Below are 15,866 nucleotides of genomic sequence, written 5' to 3' on the forward strand. Positions count from 1 at the left end.
TAATAAATTTGAGTTATAATTAGGTCAGTAATGCACTCAGCTTTATGTTCCAGTCAGGTGCACAAAAAGACCCAGTTACAGCTTCATTAACATCAATCAGTGTCAGATTGTAGATTCTCACCGTAACGGTAAATTATACACACTTCATTAGATCACGCAAAAATCAAGCAAGCTTTAATTGGACACAAACGAGGCAGTAAACCTAATTATTAGTTCTTGTCAGAAGCACTACCTACGAAAAAGTGATGGATATGTTTTAGAAGTTTCTGTGGTACTTTTTGTGTCGTGTTATTTTAGTGATATGTGTTTTGGGGAATGCTAGTTATGTTAAACACCCGCACTAATAGAAACGGTGGTGTTTAAATGCATGTTTTGTTCAATCCATGACAGCATGTCTTTTGGATTCTGTCCATCATATTTGTGGCTATGTTCATTCATACAGCAGTGAAAAACATTACCCAAAAATTCTGTGGTATTTGTTTATTATTTTGACTTCCTGTTACTTTAACACAAATGTATAGCAATGATCATTGACTGGATTAAACAAAAACCTCAATTGGAATTGAAAGTCCCAAATAATTTCCAAAGATAATTATATATTTGGGTGTATTTCCACCTTTGCATTTATAAAGATAAAAAAAGATGATAAAGATATTATAGAAATAAAGTTGTAACTTTGAAACTGTATTTCTTGCCTTTGCGAAGTTGTATTTCACAATTACAATTTTATGTTTCATAATTGCAACAATATTTTGTCATTTTAAACCTAGTAATTGTAATTATTGCTTGTGATTTCATATCTCACAAATGCAACTTTGTCACGTAATTGTGACTTCATGTCTAATAATTGAGACTATTTTTTATAATTGAAACTTTATATCTCACAATTGTGGCTTTAAGTAATGGTTGCATTTATTATTTGTAATTGTGGCTTATAATTGTGGCTATATTTAACAGTTGTGACTTTTTTTCTTGTAATTTAGTGGATTTATTTAACAATCACAATTATTTTGTAGAACTTTGAATTTACAGTATATTTTAGAATTACAGCTTTATTTTTTTTTTTACTTCATTTCATGTAATTGTCAAGTGGTGCAACTGTCTTATATATAGATATAAGATATGAATTTTGAAATTCGTAATATTCACCTTGAAAAATGTACAATTAAAATTTTTCACAGTTGCAACTATTTCTGATAGTTTCTCATAGCAATTATTTATCATAATTGCAACTTTATATCTTGTAATTGTGACTATATCTAATTTACGATTTTATTTAACAATTAATTTCTTATAATTGCTACTTAATATCTTATAATTGTGACTATATCTAACAGTCGTGACTATATTTCTCGAATTTTGCGACTGTATCTCACAATTATATGTTTTTTTACAATTGCAACAATTTATCATAATTGCAACTTTATATCTTGTAATTGTGACTATATCCAAAGACTATAGAATACCCAAGACATGTCACTCGTATAGTTTTGAATAGGGAAAAATGCAACGTTCATTATAGCCGCGAAGCCCCGCCTTCTTAGTGAAAGAGCCAATCGTTGATTAGTAAAGTCAGCGCGCCGTTAGAAGTCCCGGTTGCTATAGAAACAATCGGGGCTCTGAGACGTGCACTCAGTACTGTGCATGCGCACTGGCTCATTTAGCCGGAAAAATAAGCGTTTTTTTTAACAAGGAACCATATTTATGAGGCAGGTCTTGTTGGATTTCTTTGGAGATTTAAAATATGAAATTTAATTGTAAGCTTGGTGAACAGCTTTGGAGAATTTGATGTTTCCCCATTCAAAGAGATAAAAGCTGCACTTGCCTGCCCGAGTAGCGTTCAAAGATGGCAGCCGAGTGACATGACTTGCCTTAAACAATTGCAACTTGATTTCTCATAAATTAGCGATTGTTAAATAAAATCGCTAATTTATGAGAAATCAAGTTGCAATTGTTTAAGGCAAGTCATGTCACTCGGCTGCCATCTTTGAACGCTACTCGGGCATATCTCACAATTACTTTTTTTCACAATTGCAACTATTTCTCATAATCGCAACTCTATATCTTGTAATTGTGACTATATCTATAAAATTATGACTTTAGCAGCTTTATTTAACAGTTGCAATTATGTCTTATAATTGCGAATTTACAGTATATCTTAAAATTACAGCTTTATTTTTCAAAATTAATTTCATCCAATTGCGTGACACTATTTCTCGTAATTTAGCTGCATTTTTTAACAGTTGTAGTTATTACTTATAATTGCAAATTTACAGATCATACAGCATTTTCAAACTTCATTTCTTCTAATTGAGACTGAATTTCACAATTACATTTTTTTTTTCACAACTGTGACTTTATTTCTTGGAATTGTGAAAAAAATTGCTTTATTTTACAGTTGCAGCTTTATTTACCAAAATTGTGACTTCAAATCTCACAGCTGTGACTAGTTCTTGTAATTGCAACTATTGTGACTTCATGTTTCCAAAGCGCAACTTTATCTTATTTAAATTTTGACTGTATTATCTCAGAATTGTGAATTTATGTCTCACAATGTGAGTTAATTTCTTGCTTTTGTTGATTCATTTAGCATTCAGAACTGAAACTTACAGACACTTAAAATGAACAGAATCCAACCCAGGCTGTCAGTGCTTTTGCTTTGTGCTGTTTTGTGTATTTCTGTTGCACAGTTTGTCATTTCATTGCTTTTTGCATTCTTACCCCCATTAGATATTGAAAGAGTATTTTGAGGTAAGCCACATCTCCCTTTAATTTGATATAGCTTCAGCATGAATTTGTGATGCTCACTTGTCTGCACTTGTGAAAAGTCTTTAAATGTGTCTATAATGTTCTTACTTTATGGCAGACTGTTGCAATGAAGACTTGTTTGTGAATTTTTAGGAAGTCCAGACGTGCACTGTGGACCTGGGAACAACGACGGACTGTTCCAGCCATCCGGAAAATAAGAACAAGAACCGATACGTCAACATTTTAGCCTGTGAGAATCATTGCCACAAATTAATACAAGCATTACATGGACATTTATATGAATGATATAAAATGGCAATATCTTCAATTACTTCCTATAGATGACCACAGCAGAGTGCGACTCGCACCCCTAAATGACAAAGATGGGAGAAGCGGAGGGGACTATATAAATGCCAACTATGTGGATGTAAGAGTCTTTATTTGAACTCAGATGCGTTGCCAGGCAAATCATGATAATTTTATCATTATTTAATCAGTGAGGCATGACTACCTCAAAGTGTAACCATTTAACTAGCACAAGTGATGAAAACACTTAAAAAGCACTGCTGATTTGCTATTGATTTGATTATAGAAAGGTCAGGCATGGTGGCACTTTGAGTGTGAGAAAGTGTTTGTGGCCTCTATGGTAATATTGTGTCACCTGAGATGTTCTTTCAAAGTTTAAACTAAGAGTACTTGCTCTTCCCTCCTTCCTGTAGTTTTATTTGTCTCTTCTTTCTGTTTCACACAAGGGATTTGACAAACAGAAAGCCTACATTGCAGCACAAGGGCCCTTAAAGTCCAGCACAGTGGATTTTTGGCGGATGGTGTGGGAGCAGAATGTGGGAGTGATTGTTATGATCACAAACCTGGTGGAGAAAGGACGGGTGAGCCCTTTCAGTGCAGATTTCTGTCTTCATGGACTAGAATATACAGGTGCATCTCAATAAATTAGAATGTTGAATTATTTCAGTAATTCAACTCAAATTATGAAACTTGTGTATTAACAAAATTAAATGAACACAGACTGAAGTAGTTTAAGTCTTTGGGTTCTTTAAATTGAAATGATTTGGCTCACATTTAACAAAAAAAAAAAACACCAATTCACTATCTCAACACATTAGAATATGGGACACGCGAATCAGCTAATCAACTCAAAACACCTGCAAAGGTTTCCTGAGTCTTCAAATTGGTCTCTCAGTTTGGTTCACTAGGCTACACAATCATGGGGAAGACTGCTGATCTGACAGTTGTCCAGAAGACAATCATTGACACCCTTCACAAGGAAAGTATGCCACAAACATTCATTGCCAAAGAAGCTGGCTGTTCACAGAGTGCTGTATCCAAGCATGTTAACAGAAAGTTAAAAGTTGAGTGGAACGAAAAAGTGCGAGTAAAAAATGCACAACCAACCGAGATAACCACAGCCTTGAGAGGCTTGTCAAGCAAAATTGATTCAAGAATTTGGGTGAACTTCACAAGAAATGAACTGAGGCTGGGGTCAAGGCATCTAGAGCCACCACACACAGACGTGTCAAGGAATTTGGCTACAGTTGTCGTATTCCTCTTGTTAAGCCACTCCTGAACCACAGACAACGTCAGAGGCGTCTTACCTGGGCTAAGGAGAAGAGGAAATGGACTGTTGCCCAGTGGTCCAAAGTCCTCTTTTCAGATGAGAGGAAGTTTTTTATTTCATTTGGAAACCAAGGTCCCAGAGTCTGGAGGAAGGGTGGAGAAGCTCATAGCCCAAGTTGCTTGAAGTCCAGTGTTAAGTTTCCACAGTCTGATATGTCATCTGCTGGTGTTGGTTCACTGTGTTTTTTGAAAACCAAAGTCACTGCACCCGTTTACCAAGAAATTTTAGACAAAAGTTTCTTAAATGACTATGGTGTTGGTGTGCTTGACTGGCCAGCAAACTCACCAGACCTGAACCCCATAGAGAATCTAAGGGAGAATTGTCAAGAGGAAAATGAGAAACATGAGATAAAAAAATGCAGATAAGCTGAAGGCCACTGTCAAAAGAACCTGGGCTTCCATACCACCTCAGCAGTGCCACAGACTGATCACCTCCATGCCACGCAGAATTGAGTCAGTAATTGAGTCAAAAGGAGCTCCTACCAAGTATTGAGTACATATACAGTAAATGAACATACTCAGAGGTGGGTAGTAACGAATTACATTTACTTCGTTACATTTACTTGAGTAAATTTTTGGGGTAACTAGTACTTTTAGAGTATATTTAAATATAGGTACTTTTACTCTTACTCAAGTACATTTATAGTGAAAAAAATTTACTTTTACTTCGCTACATTTGATGGCGTTCCTCCGTTACTGTCCTCAGAAACGTGTCGTTGGAATTTTCATTTCATTTCTGATAAAACTGTGTTAATACTGCTGTGTATACAGCTGTTACTATGGAAACCGTAATATTTCAGCGCTCCTAAAGCGCCCCCTCGTGACAGATAATTAATTTTTCATTTCAAATCATTCTTTTCAGCTATTTATGTTCAAATGATTGCAATTATCGACCCATGTTTTTATGCAGCAAACACAGAGTTGTAAATGTAAAAAAGTTAAGGTGCCTTCTAAAAATCTAAACAAGTACATTAATATGTATGTTTCAAATAAATATAATAAATTATATACTCAATTTATCCCTTTTAATGTTATAAAGGATGAAATGCCATAGTGTAACATATTTTGATTTTGTGTGAAACTGTCTGTATTTTAAATCATGCCATTTTATGGCTTAATATTCTACTTTACATTGTCCAGTCCCATTACTGTTTATTTTACTTTTGCAGATCTTAAAAATGGTTATGAATTGCTTTAAATTAATATTTAAAAATTCTGCAGATACACTAAATTAAATAAATATAATGAAATAAAATTACTTCCTTGATATTTGTTTATATTTGTGTATTAAAAACATTTTGATTAGACTCCTATCTGATTTTCTATATTAAAAAAAGGACTTTTTTTTCTATTTGGGCGGAAGCTTTCCAAACAGTTTGAAATTCAGGGTCTTCACTTCATATCAAGAAGTAACTAGTAACTAGCTACTTGAGTACTTTTTTCATCGGATACTTTTTTACTCTTACTCAAGTAACTATTACGATTGTTACTTTTACTCTTACTTGAGTAAATATTTCCATAAGTACTTGTACTTTTACTTGAGTACAGATTTTGGGTACTCTACCCACCTCTGAACATACTTTCCAGAAGGCCAACAATTTACAAAGAATGTTTTTTTTTTTTTTATTGGTCTCATGAAGTATTCCAGTTTGTTGAGATAGTAAATTGGTGGGTTTTGGTTAAATGTGAGCCAAATCATCACAATTAAAAGAACCAAAGACTTAAAATACTTCAGTCTGTGTGAATTTATTTAATACACAAGTTTGACAACTTGAGTTGAATTACTGCAATAAATGAACTTTTCCACAACATTCTAATTTATTGAGATGGGTGATTTGTAAACTTATGACAGCCACAGACTAATAAATTACCCCACAGATTCAATATGAAACTCTTACTAAAACAAAATAGTGATCATAATCATGCTGAGGCTGTGTAGATTAATACATGCCGATCGCACATATGAGCGCATATGATCTGCTCTGTGTTTTTGCGTCTCTGGACCGGAGCCAAATCCGGAGTAGACTATGCGCGCTGCCACGGTTCGTGTGACACAACGTGAAACAAAACCTCATTTCCCCAATGGAAAGCTAACTGTCTGAATCGTTCTCTACATTGCCTACATTGCGCACTACATGCCATTCACCAAACAGAAAACACTAACGCTGTGAAGTGAACAACTGACGATCTCAGCAGTACATTTAGCGTCTTTTTATAGTGTAGGGGGCGGGACGCTACGGACTCTAGAGAGCATTTGATTGGACAGAACGTTTGATGAGAAACTGAAGTGCACGGTGATGATATCAAAATCGTTGATTCATATTGGCGGAAGTGACGAGACTGTAAATTTTGAACGGCCATATCTTGTAAACGCAAATTTTGTCTTGTTTTGAAGCACACTAGCTTATACATAATCTTAAGGCTAATATATTCATACTAAAAGCCAAAAAACTTAAATTTTGATTTCAGGGGGACTTTAAAACTAGACAAATTAATGTAAACTTATGAGACTAAGTTATGTGACTTTTGAACAATTTATTTTTCTTCAACTTCACAAGGCTAAAAGTGCCCCTAGTTGAAGAAACACCATATATATATATTTGTTGAAAATGCAAAATTGTACAGGTTTAGAAGAGGATGAGAAGTAAATTATGAAATTTCTATATTCTATTTTCTATTTTTCTCTATTTAATAACAAACATGGGTTCAACTCTGCGTTTGTTCATTTTTCAGAGGAAGTGTGACCAGTACTGGCCTCTGGAGAACCAGGAAGAATATGGATGCTTTTTGATTACTGTAAAGAGCACTAAAGTCCTTGCGTACTACACCCAGAGAACCTTGACCATCAGAAATACCAGCATAAAGAAGGTACCAAGTAGGAATACACAATATTTTGGAATAATAGTCGTTATAGGCCAATATTAGTGTTTTTTTTGGTATTTATTTGTATGTAATTGTATCGGTCAATGTTGTATATTTAATTGTGAATGTTTTTTCTCTATTTTTACATTTAGATACCTTTTAATATTTTAAAACATTGAAACACATTTTTAGCAAATCTCAAAATGGCTTTTAATTTTTTATACTGAACATCATAATTTTGATTCTTAAATTCACTTTCAGCATTTCAGAATTGTAGATGTAATTTTTGTTTTTATTTATTTACACAAATTAGTTTAGAAGTTTAATATTAGTTATATTATTAACTTTTTAATTGTTAATTAAATGTTAATATTGTATCATTTATCAAACATAAACTCTTACTTTATTAAACTGATCACAGGTTTGTATTAAAGGAACAATTCACCCAAAAATAAAAAATACTGTCATGTCTCATGCCTTATATCGTTTCAAACCTGTAAGACCTTCATTCATCTTCTTTTTTCTTCAAATTAAGATATTTTTGATGAAATCCAAGAGCTTTTTGACCCTGCATAGACAGCAACACAACTGAAACTTTTAAGGCCAAGAAAGGTAGTAAGGATATTGTTAAAATAGTGCATGTGTCATCAGTGGTCAAGACTGACACGAAAGAGAAGAAACTGTCGAATAAAGTTATTTTTGTTTTCTTTGCGCACAAAAAGCATTCTTGTAGCTTCATAGCAGTGGTTCAACCTTAATGTTATCACATGGAAAATTGTAAGAATTTTCATTTTTTAGTGAACTAACCCTTTAACTATTGCTTTTTTTTTTTTTAGGGTTCTCAGAAAGGTCGTAGTAATGAGAGGACAGTAATACATTACCACTACACACAGTGGCCAGACATGGGCGTACCTGAGTACATTCTTCCTGTGCTTTCGTTCGTCTACAAGTCCTCTAGAGCTCATACAGAGCACATTGGGCCAATGATTGTACACTGCAGGTGGGATACATGAGTTTCTGTAAATGTATCAAGCATCATATTGTATATTTTACCCTTCTGACGTGTGATTGTGTGTGTAGTGCTGGAGTGGGCCGAACAGGGACCTACATAGTGTTGGACAGCATGTTAAAACAGATTAAAGCACAGGGGACAGTCAACATTATGGGCTTCCTCAAACACATTCGTACACAACGGAACTATCTAGTTCAAACAGAGGTAAGTGATTAGCAATCAAAAGTGTCATTTTGGTGTGCAGAACTTTATAGTGCTCTATAAAGAAAAATTATGCATTACTTACTGTTTATCCAATCTTAAATGTTGCTATTAATTTGGACTCAAGTTTCCTTCTCAACATCAGTTGTTCTGATACCCTTACAGGAGCAATACATCTTTACCCATGATGCTATAGTTGAGGCCATTTTGAGTCAAGAGACAGAGGTGCCATCAAGCCATATTCATCAGTATGTTAACAACCTCCTGACCCCAGGGCCCTCATGCAAGACACGGCTGGAAAAGCAGTTTAAAGTAAGTGTGCTCTCAATTGCTCTCAAGTGACTTCTGAAGAGTACAGCAGGAAGTATATTTGTGTCACCAAAGTTGTAGTTGAATAATGTAACCTGACATACAGTACATGTCAACGACCTTGTCATTTCAGTTGGTGTGCCAGTCAAATGCCAAACAGAATGATTACAGCAGTGCCCTGAATGACTGCAACAGAACGAAGAACAGGAGCTGCTCTCTGATTCCTGGTGTGTTTGTTGTTATTCTTCATTATCTGTTCATTATTGTATGTAGACAGATGGATGCATGGATGGACAGATGATAAGAGACAGACAGATGAATGGACAGATAGATTAATCATTTTATGTTAGATGGATGCAAGAATAGATAGATTGATTGATGGATAGATAGATAGACAAACAAATGAACAGAGATAGATAAATAAATAGATGGTGATCGATGGATAGACATATAGACAGATGTGATGGATGGATGGATGGATGGACAGACAGCTAGATAGACAGACGGATGAATGTGTGGATAGATATGTGGAAGTATAAATATATAGACATGATAGACAGATAGACAGATGGGTAGACAGGCAGACAGATGATTGAATGAATGTATAGATAGATAGATAGATAGATAGATAGATAGATAGATAGATAGATAGATAGATAGATAGATAGATAGATAGATAGATAGATAGATAGTTGGATGGGTGGATGGATGGATGAATGGACGTATAGATAGAGATATACAGATAGACAGGTGGGTAGACAGGCGGGTAGACAGGCAGATAGAAGATTGAATGGACAGATGAATGATAGATAGATGGATGGATGGATGATGGATAGATAGACAGCTAGATAGACAGATGAATGTGTGGATAGATAGGTGATGGACAGTATAGACAGACTTATGATTGATGGATAAACATATAGACAGATGTGATGGATGGATAGACAGTCGGCTAGATATACAGATAGACAGGTGGGTAGACAGAAGATTGAATAGACAGATGAATGATAGATGGATAGATAGATAGATGGATAGATGGGATGGATGATGGATAGATAGACAGCTAGATAGACAGATGAATGTGTGGATAGATAGGTGATGGACAGTATAGACAGACTTATGATTAATGGATAGACATATGTGATAGATGGATGGATAGATAGATGGAAGGATAGATATATAGACAGATGTGATAGATTGATGTATAGATGAATGGAAGGATGGACAGACAGACAGCTAGATAGACAGATTAATGTGTGGATAGACAGGTGGAAGGATAGATAGACAGACTGATGATAGACAGAAGATTGAATGGACGTACGGATAGCTAGATGATAGATGGATAAATCGATGGGTGGATGGATGGACGGACGTATAGACAGACTGATGATCAGTGGATAAACAGACAGATGTGATAGATGGATATATAGATAGATCGATAGGTGGATGGATGTATAAACAGACTGATGATTGACGGATAGACATATAGACAGATGTGATGGATGGGTAAACAGCTCGATAGACAGATAAACAGGTGGGTAGACAGACAGATAGAAGATTGAATGGACTTGAATGAATGATAGATAGTCAGATAGGTGACAGACAGACAGACAGATAGATAGATAGATAGATAGACGAATGGATGGACGGATATTCAGTTCTCTCTACTGACTGTTGTGTGTTTTGCAGTGGAGAAATCCAGAGTGTGTTTGTCCACATCAGCAGGAGACACATCCGACTACATCAACGCCTCTTATGTCATGGTGAGACATTCAGCGTTTTTATAGTTAGTTCTCTATAACAGCTTATCTAGATTCATATTAAGACTAATTAATGCATTCACATCAGGGCTATCGGCAGAGCAAAGAGTTCATCATTACCCAGAATCCTTTGCCCAGCACAGTGAAGGACTTGTGGAGGATGGTGTGGGATCACAACACCCAGGTTATTGTTTCACTGCCGGACACAAGTAGCACGGTCAGTACAGCTTTTATAGTCAGTCTTCCAGTGCTGAATGAAACAGATTGTCCTTTCATTCATCTCTCATTCACTCTCTCTCTTCCTCCTTCTGTCATTTCTTTATTCCATTCCCAGACAGAAGACAGCGAGCCGATCACATTCTGGCCTTTGAGAGATCAGCCAATCAGCTACGAGACGTTCTCTGTATCGTTAAGAGGGGAGGGCCACGTGTGCCTGTCCAATGAAGACATGTTGATAGTCCAGGATTACATCCTAGAGGCCACACAGGTAACTCAATATCTGCTGCACAGCCAATCAGACTCAACAGCTAACAGTAGCTACATAAAGAGGATCAGAGAATTTACCCATAATGCACAAAGAGAAAAAAGTTGAGATAATCAATTCAGAAAGATGTAAATGAGCGATTTCTTTACGTCATTTCTCCAAAATTGTTCAAAAACACGAACACAGGCATCTGTTTGGAAGATTGCAGCTGTTGCCTGCTGTGCGATTGTGGAAGATATTAGGAGGAGCAAATGGCTGCTGACGAAAGCGAGAACAGAGGCTGTTAAACAACACATCTGGTGCTTTTCACACACTTAGCATTAGACCATCTGTAGCTGCTGAAGCATATTGATCATAAATACAGCCACGCACACACACTTGAGAAACTGATATTACAGACTCATATTTTAGTAATGCTTTGTAGATTTTATAACTTAAAGGGATAGTTTACACAAAAAATGAAAAATCAACTGATAGCCTGTTAGACCATCTTACTTCTTACAAAGTTCATCTTCAGAACACAAATTAAGATATTTTTAATGAAATCCAAAAGCTTTCTGACCCTGCATAGACACGTTCAAGGCCCGCAAATGTAGTAAGAACACTGTTAAAGTGTTGACGTACAAGGATTTTTGACAGACTAATTTTGAAATATATCTTTTGTAACTGTACAAATGCTAAGAATGTTGTGTACACATAAACTCATAATACTTCACTTAAATGAACTGATTTTAGTGTTTTTTTCATCTAGATGAATTGGCCTTAGCTTTAAAAATGTCAGGTGGTGTGACCATGATTTTTATTAAAACTAATGAATTTCCTTAACATGCTTAACATTTTTTTAGATGTTCTCAGTAATGAAAGTATTTAGAAACTAAGCATTTGCATTTCTTTTGAGTTTTTATAAATAATGATCTCATGTTTTTGTTCTATAATTTCAGAGTCGCCTTCTGAAATGTATTTAACAGACTTATTTTTCCTGTCAATTGTATAAAACTGATCAAAATGTTTTAAAAATATAATGCACTTATAATGCATAACACTTAAGCATACCGTAGCAGTGATCCATATTTCAACCACAGAAATGAGATTATTGCTATTATTGGTTGCACCACACTGAGTGATCGCTCCAAATGACACTAAGACCTTATATCATTAAAAATATATTCAAAGGGACATATGTGAAAATGACATATGTGTGGCATTAACTGTAGGCCTTTCTTTAGCCCCAGTTATTTCTGAACTTCGCCCAATCTTGGCTGTTCAATTGACCCTTTGCCAGGAGTTTGATTATATAACACAGAATCTGTAATTTTGGTCCACAGTATTTGTTGTTTGTTGTTGTTTCTTAAAAAAACAAACAAAAGGTCACTATGAAATTTATAAAAACACTAAATACATCAAGAAATGACCTAATATTTATTGTTTTTTGAGGTCATACCACATGATATTCAAATGATTTTTAACTACACACCAGCAGTTAAAAAAGCTATTTTTTTTAACGGCTGGTAGTTACAAACCTGCTTGATGCTTTCATGGGTTCTTGGCAAAATGCTACATGATGCAATGTCCTATGGTTGAATGGATTTCAACATAAAAGTCCCAAAATGGTAGTTTTTTGATGGTCGCACCACATGATATTTAATGAAATGGAAATGATTGGCCAAAGTTTGTTTGTATATTATGATTGAAATATAAATACAAATGCTTTGCAATTTAATACAGGATTAAAAAACATTTTGGAAATCATGCAAATAGTGCAGAAAATTTATCTGAATAAATTTAGGATAATTTCAAAGATGTTTTTGAAGCAGAAGTTATGGTCTAATGGTAAAATTACAAATAACTTTTTTTTTTAAATGTCAAAGCAAGTACATACAGTACATTAGAGAGGTAATTCAAATATATATATATCTTTTTTAATGATTCTAACCAATTTTTAACTGAAAAAACCTTTTCAGTCCTTTTCCCCCCTCAAAATTGGACTTTATAGCTTGTTTTATATCTCACATTTCTGATAAAAAAAGTCTGAATTGTGAGTTTATATCTTGCAGCTCTGACTTTATAACTGTCAATTGCGAGTTTATATCATGCAATTCTGAGAAATAAAGTCAGAATTGTGAGAAATAAACTAAATTCTGATTAATACAGAATTGCGAGAAATAAACCTAATTTTGATAAATAAAGTTACAATTCCAAGAAATATGAAGAATTGCAAGATACAAACTCACAATTCTTAGAAATAAACTCGCAATTCTGAGAAATACTTGCAATTTAGAAAAAATAAATAAATAAATAAATGTCGCAATTCTGAGAAAGTTGGGAGAAATAGTCAGAATTGTGACTTTTTTTTCAGAATTGCAAGTTTATATCTCAATTCTGAGAAACAAAGTCAGAATTGCGAGAAATAAACTCAAAATTCTGAATAACGACTTTATTTAACAATTTCTTCTCTTTCGCGTCAGTTTTCATAACATTAAGGTTGAACCACTGATGTCACATGGGTTTGGAATGACATGAGGGTGAATAATTAATGACAGAATTTGCATTTTTGGGTGAACTGTTTGTTTAATGACGGATTTGTTTATTATATTATAACCTCTTTTCTTTCTCTTTTCAGGATGACTTTGTTCTAGAAGTGAAGCATTACCGGGCTCCGCGCTGGCCAAACCCAGACAGTCCCATCAGTAGCGTCTTTGAGCTGATCAACATCATCCAAAAAGAGTCCGGCTCCAAAGATGGACCAATGCTAGTACATGATGAGTGAGTTGCATCTTGGCCCTGAGAGAGATGCACACTACGTTTTGGAAAAGACACGTTATGTCTGTTCCAGAAGCTAGTGAGCTGCCTCACTGTCTGCTGTCTACATCGGCAGACACCCCTGCCCAATAAACCAGCGTGATTTTCCAGGCCGTTTTATGCTGGTCTATATGTTGGACCAGCTGTTAAACTGTAATAATAGCTGTTAAATGATAATAATAGTAAGCGTTTGCTAAATTAAATAATTGGCTTTTATAGTGTCAGTATGCTGCAGCCAAAAGAACTGAGGAAAATATTATCTGGGGAATTTTGTGTTTGTATTTAGTGAATTTTAGTAGATATATAAACATTTTTAGTTAATATAAACTGCTGTTAAAATAGTAGTTTTTATTGGTAATTGAGTAATCTGAAAATTATTCTGACGATTAATCGATGAATTGGATAATTATAATTATTTTTTGGGGTAAAAAAAAAAAAAAAATAGACCCAAGCAAACCCTAGTCTTGAAAATTATCAAAACCAAGTAATCATATGGTTTTAATGAACAAATCTGTAAAAAGTATGTAGAACTAATGGCCTGATAATTGTTTTTACACTTTAGAATGCAATCTGATCCTCGTTTAATGTTGACTAAACAATATTTAAGTAAAATGTCCACTTAATCTTTAATATTTGGTGATTTCTTTACTCAAAAATGCTACAGCTTTTGTAATTTTTCGAATATGTGGAGCTTTCATTTTGAAATCACAATGAACAGTTTTTTTGCATATTGCAGGGTTCGTACAAATACTGTAAAAAAAAATTCCATGACTTCCAAGGATTTTTCATGCACTACTTTTTTGATTTTCAAGGACTTCAATTAAATACTCCACTTTTTGGAAATAGGCTCATTCTCCAACTCCCCCCGAGTTAATAAGTTGATTTTTACCGTTTTGAAATCCATTCAGCCGTTCTCCTGTTCTGGCGATATCACTTTTAACATAGCTTAGCATAGATCATTGAATTCTGTTGGACCAATAGCCTCGCGTTCAAAAATGTCCAACGAGTTTCGATATTTGTCCTATTTAAAACTTGACTCTTCTGTAGTTATATCATGTACTGGCGGAAAATGTAAAGCTGCGATTTTCTAGGCCGATAAGATTAGGAACTACACTCCCATTCCGGCGTAATAGTCAAGGAAGTTTGCTGCCGTAATATAGACACAGCGCCTGCAATTAGTTCCCAGCTAGGTTAGCATTTGCACATGTGCTGCGTGAGATTACTGTGCCTAAGTTTTAAGAGTCAAGTTTTAAATAGGACAAATACTGAAACTCATTGGTTATTTTTTAACACAATGCTATTAGTCTAATAGGATTCAATGATCTATGCTAAGCTATGCTAAAAGTGATATCGCCAGAACAGGAGAACGGCTGAATGGATTTCAAAACGGTAAAACTCAACTTATTAACTCGGGGGGAGTTAGAGAATGAGCCTATTTCCAAAAAAAGTGGAGTGTTCCTTTAAAGATCTCACTTATCAAACAATGTCTTATCTTTCAAATTCAAATTCAAATTAAAAAAAAAAAAAAAAAAAAAATCCTGATAAAAGTCCTGATCTGAATCAAATGATTCACAATACGCAATCCGATTGGAGCGCTTCGAAAAAGTGAATCATTTTGAGACCCAATGGTTTAACTGATTCAGTTTCAAAAAGCTCCTCATAAATCATTAAAAGCGATGACGAAATTCGAAAATCAACAGCTCTTTTATTTTGATCTGGCTTGTGTTAGTAAATTTCATGAAATGAATGATCAAAGTCACGAGTTTGAATCAATCTGAGCGGTTCCAGCGTAAATGACTCAATTGATTCAATTTATCTGTTCTTCTTTCCCAGTCTTCAGCCAAATGGCTTTTTTTTTTGCAGATCACAATACAACCCTCTTTGAAGCCGTTCAAAACTTTTTTTTTTTAAATCAATACTTTTCAATATTGAAGAAATACATAACACTGCCAATAATACCACTAGCTTTGCTCGCTAGTTTTACGACATTAAAAAAACATCATCCTTTTTTCTCAATTATTTCAGTGAATTTTTTGAAAAGATATGTGCTTAAAAA

At 34.6% G+C, this 15,866-nt stretch overlaps 1 protein-coding gene across 3 annotated transcripts in view; it reads left to right on the forward strand.

The window, feature by feature from the left end:
- Window positions 1–15,866, forward strand: part of ptprz1a (protein tyrosine phosphatase receptor type Z1a) — an 82,783-nt gene that overhangs the window by 63,228 nt on the left and 3,689 nt on the right. For 2 of the 3 annotated variants that reach the window (XM_073831509.1, XM_073831511.1), the window contains exons 16-28: window positions 2,731–2,751; window positions 2,902–2,998; window positions 3,090–3,175; window positions 3,501–3,635; window positions 7,117–7,251; window positions 8,082–8,245; window positions 8,326–8,461; window positions 8,624–8,770; window positions 8,901–8,994; window positions 10,457–10,530; window positions 10,616–10,744; window positions 10,862–11,014; window positions 13,632–13,774. In XM_073831509.1, coding sequence (XP_073687610.1) covers window positions 2,731–2,751; window positions 2,902–2,998; window positions 3,090–3,175; window positions 3,501–3,635; window positions 7,117–7,251; window positions 8,082–8,245; window positions 8,326–8,461; window positions 8,624–8,770; window positions 8,901–8,994; window positions 10,457–10,530; window positions 10,616–10,744; window positions 10,862–11,014; window positions 13,632–13,774 — 1,514 coding nt within the window. The remainder of the gene's footprint in view (window positions 1–2,730; window positions 2,752–2,901; window positions 2,999–3,089; window positions 3,176–3,500; window positions 3,636–7,116; window positions 7,252–8,081; window positions 8,246–8,325; window positions 8,462–8,623; window positions 8,771–8,900; window positions 8,995–10,456; window positions 10,531–10,615; window positions 10,745–10,861; window positions 11,015–13,631; window positions 13,775–15,866) is intronic. The other variant, XM_073831510.1, reaches the window with a different exon arrangement.

Source organism: Garra rufa, chromosome 25 (genome assembly GCF_049309525.1).
Source record: "Garra rufa chromosome 25, GarRuf1.0, whole genome shotgun sequence".
Classification (NCBI taxonomy): Eukaryota; Metazoa; Chordata; class Actinopteri; order Cypriniformes; family Cyprinidae; genus Garra; species Garra rufa.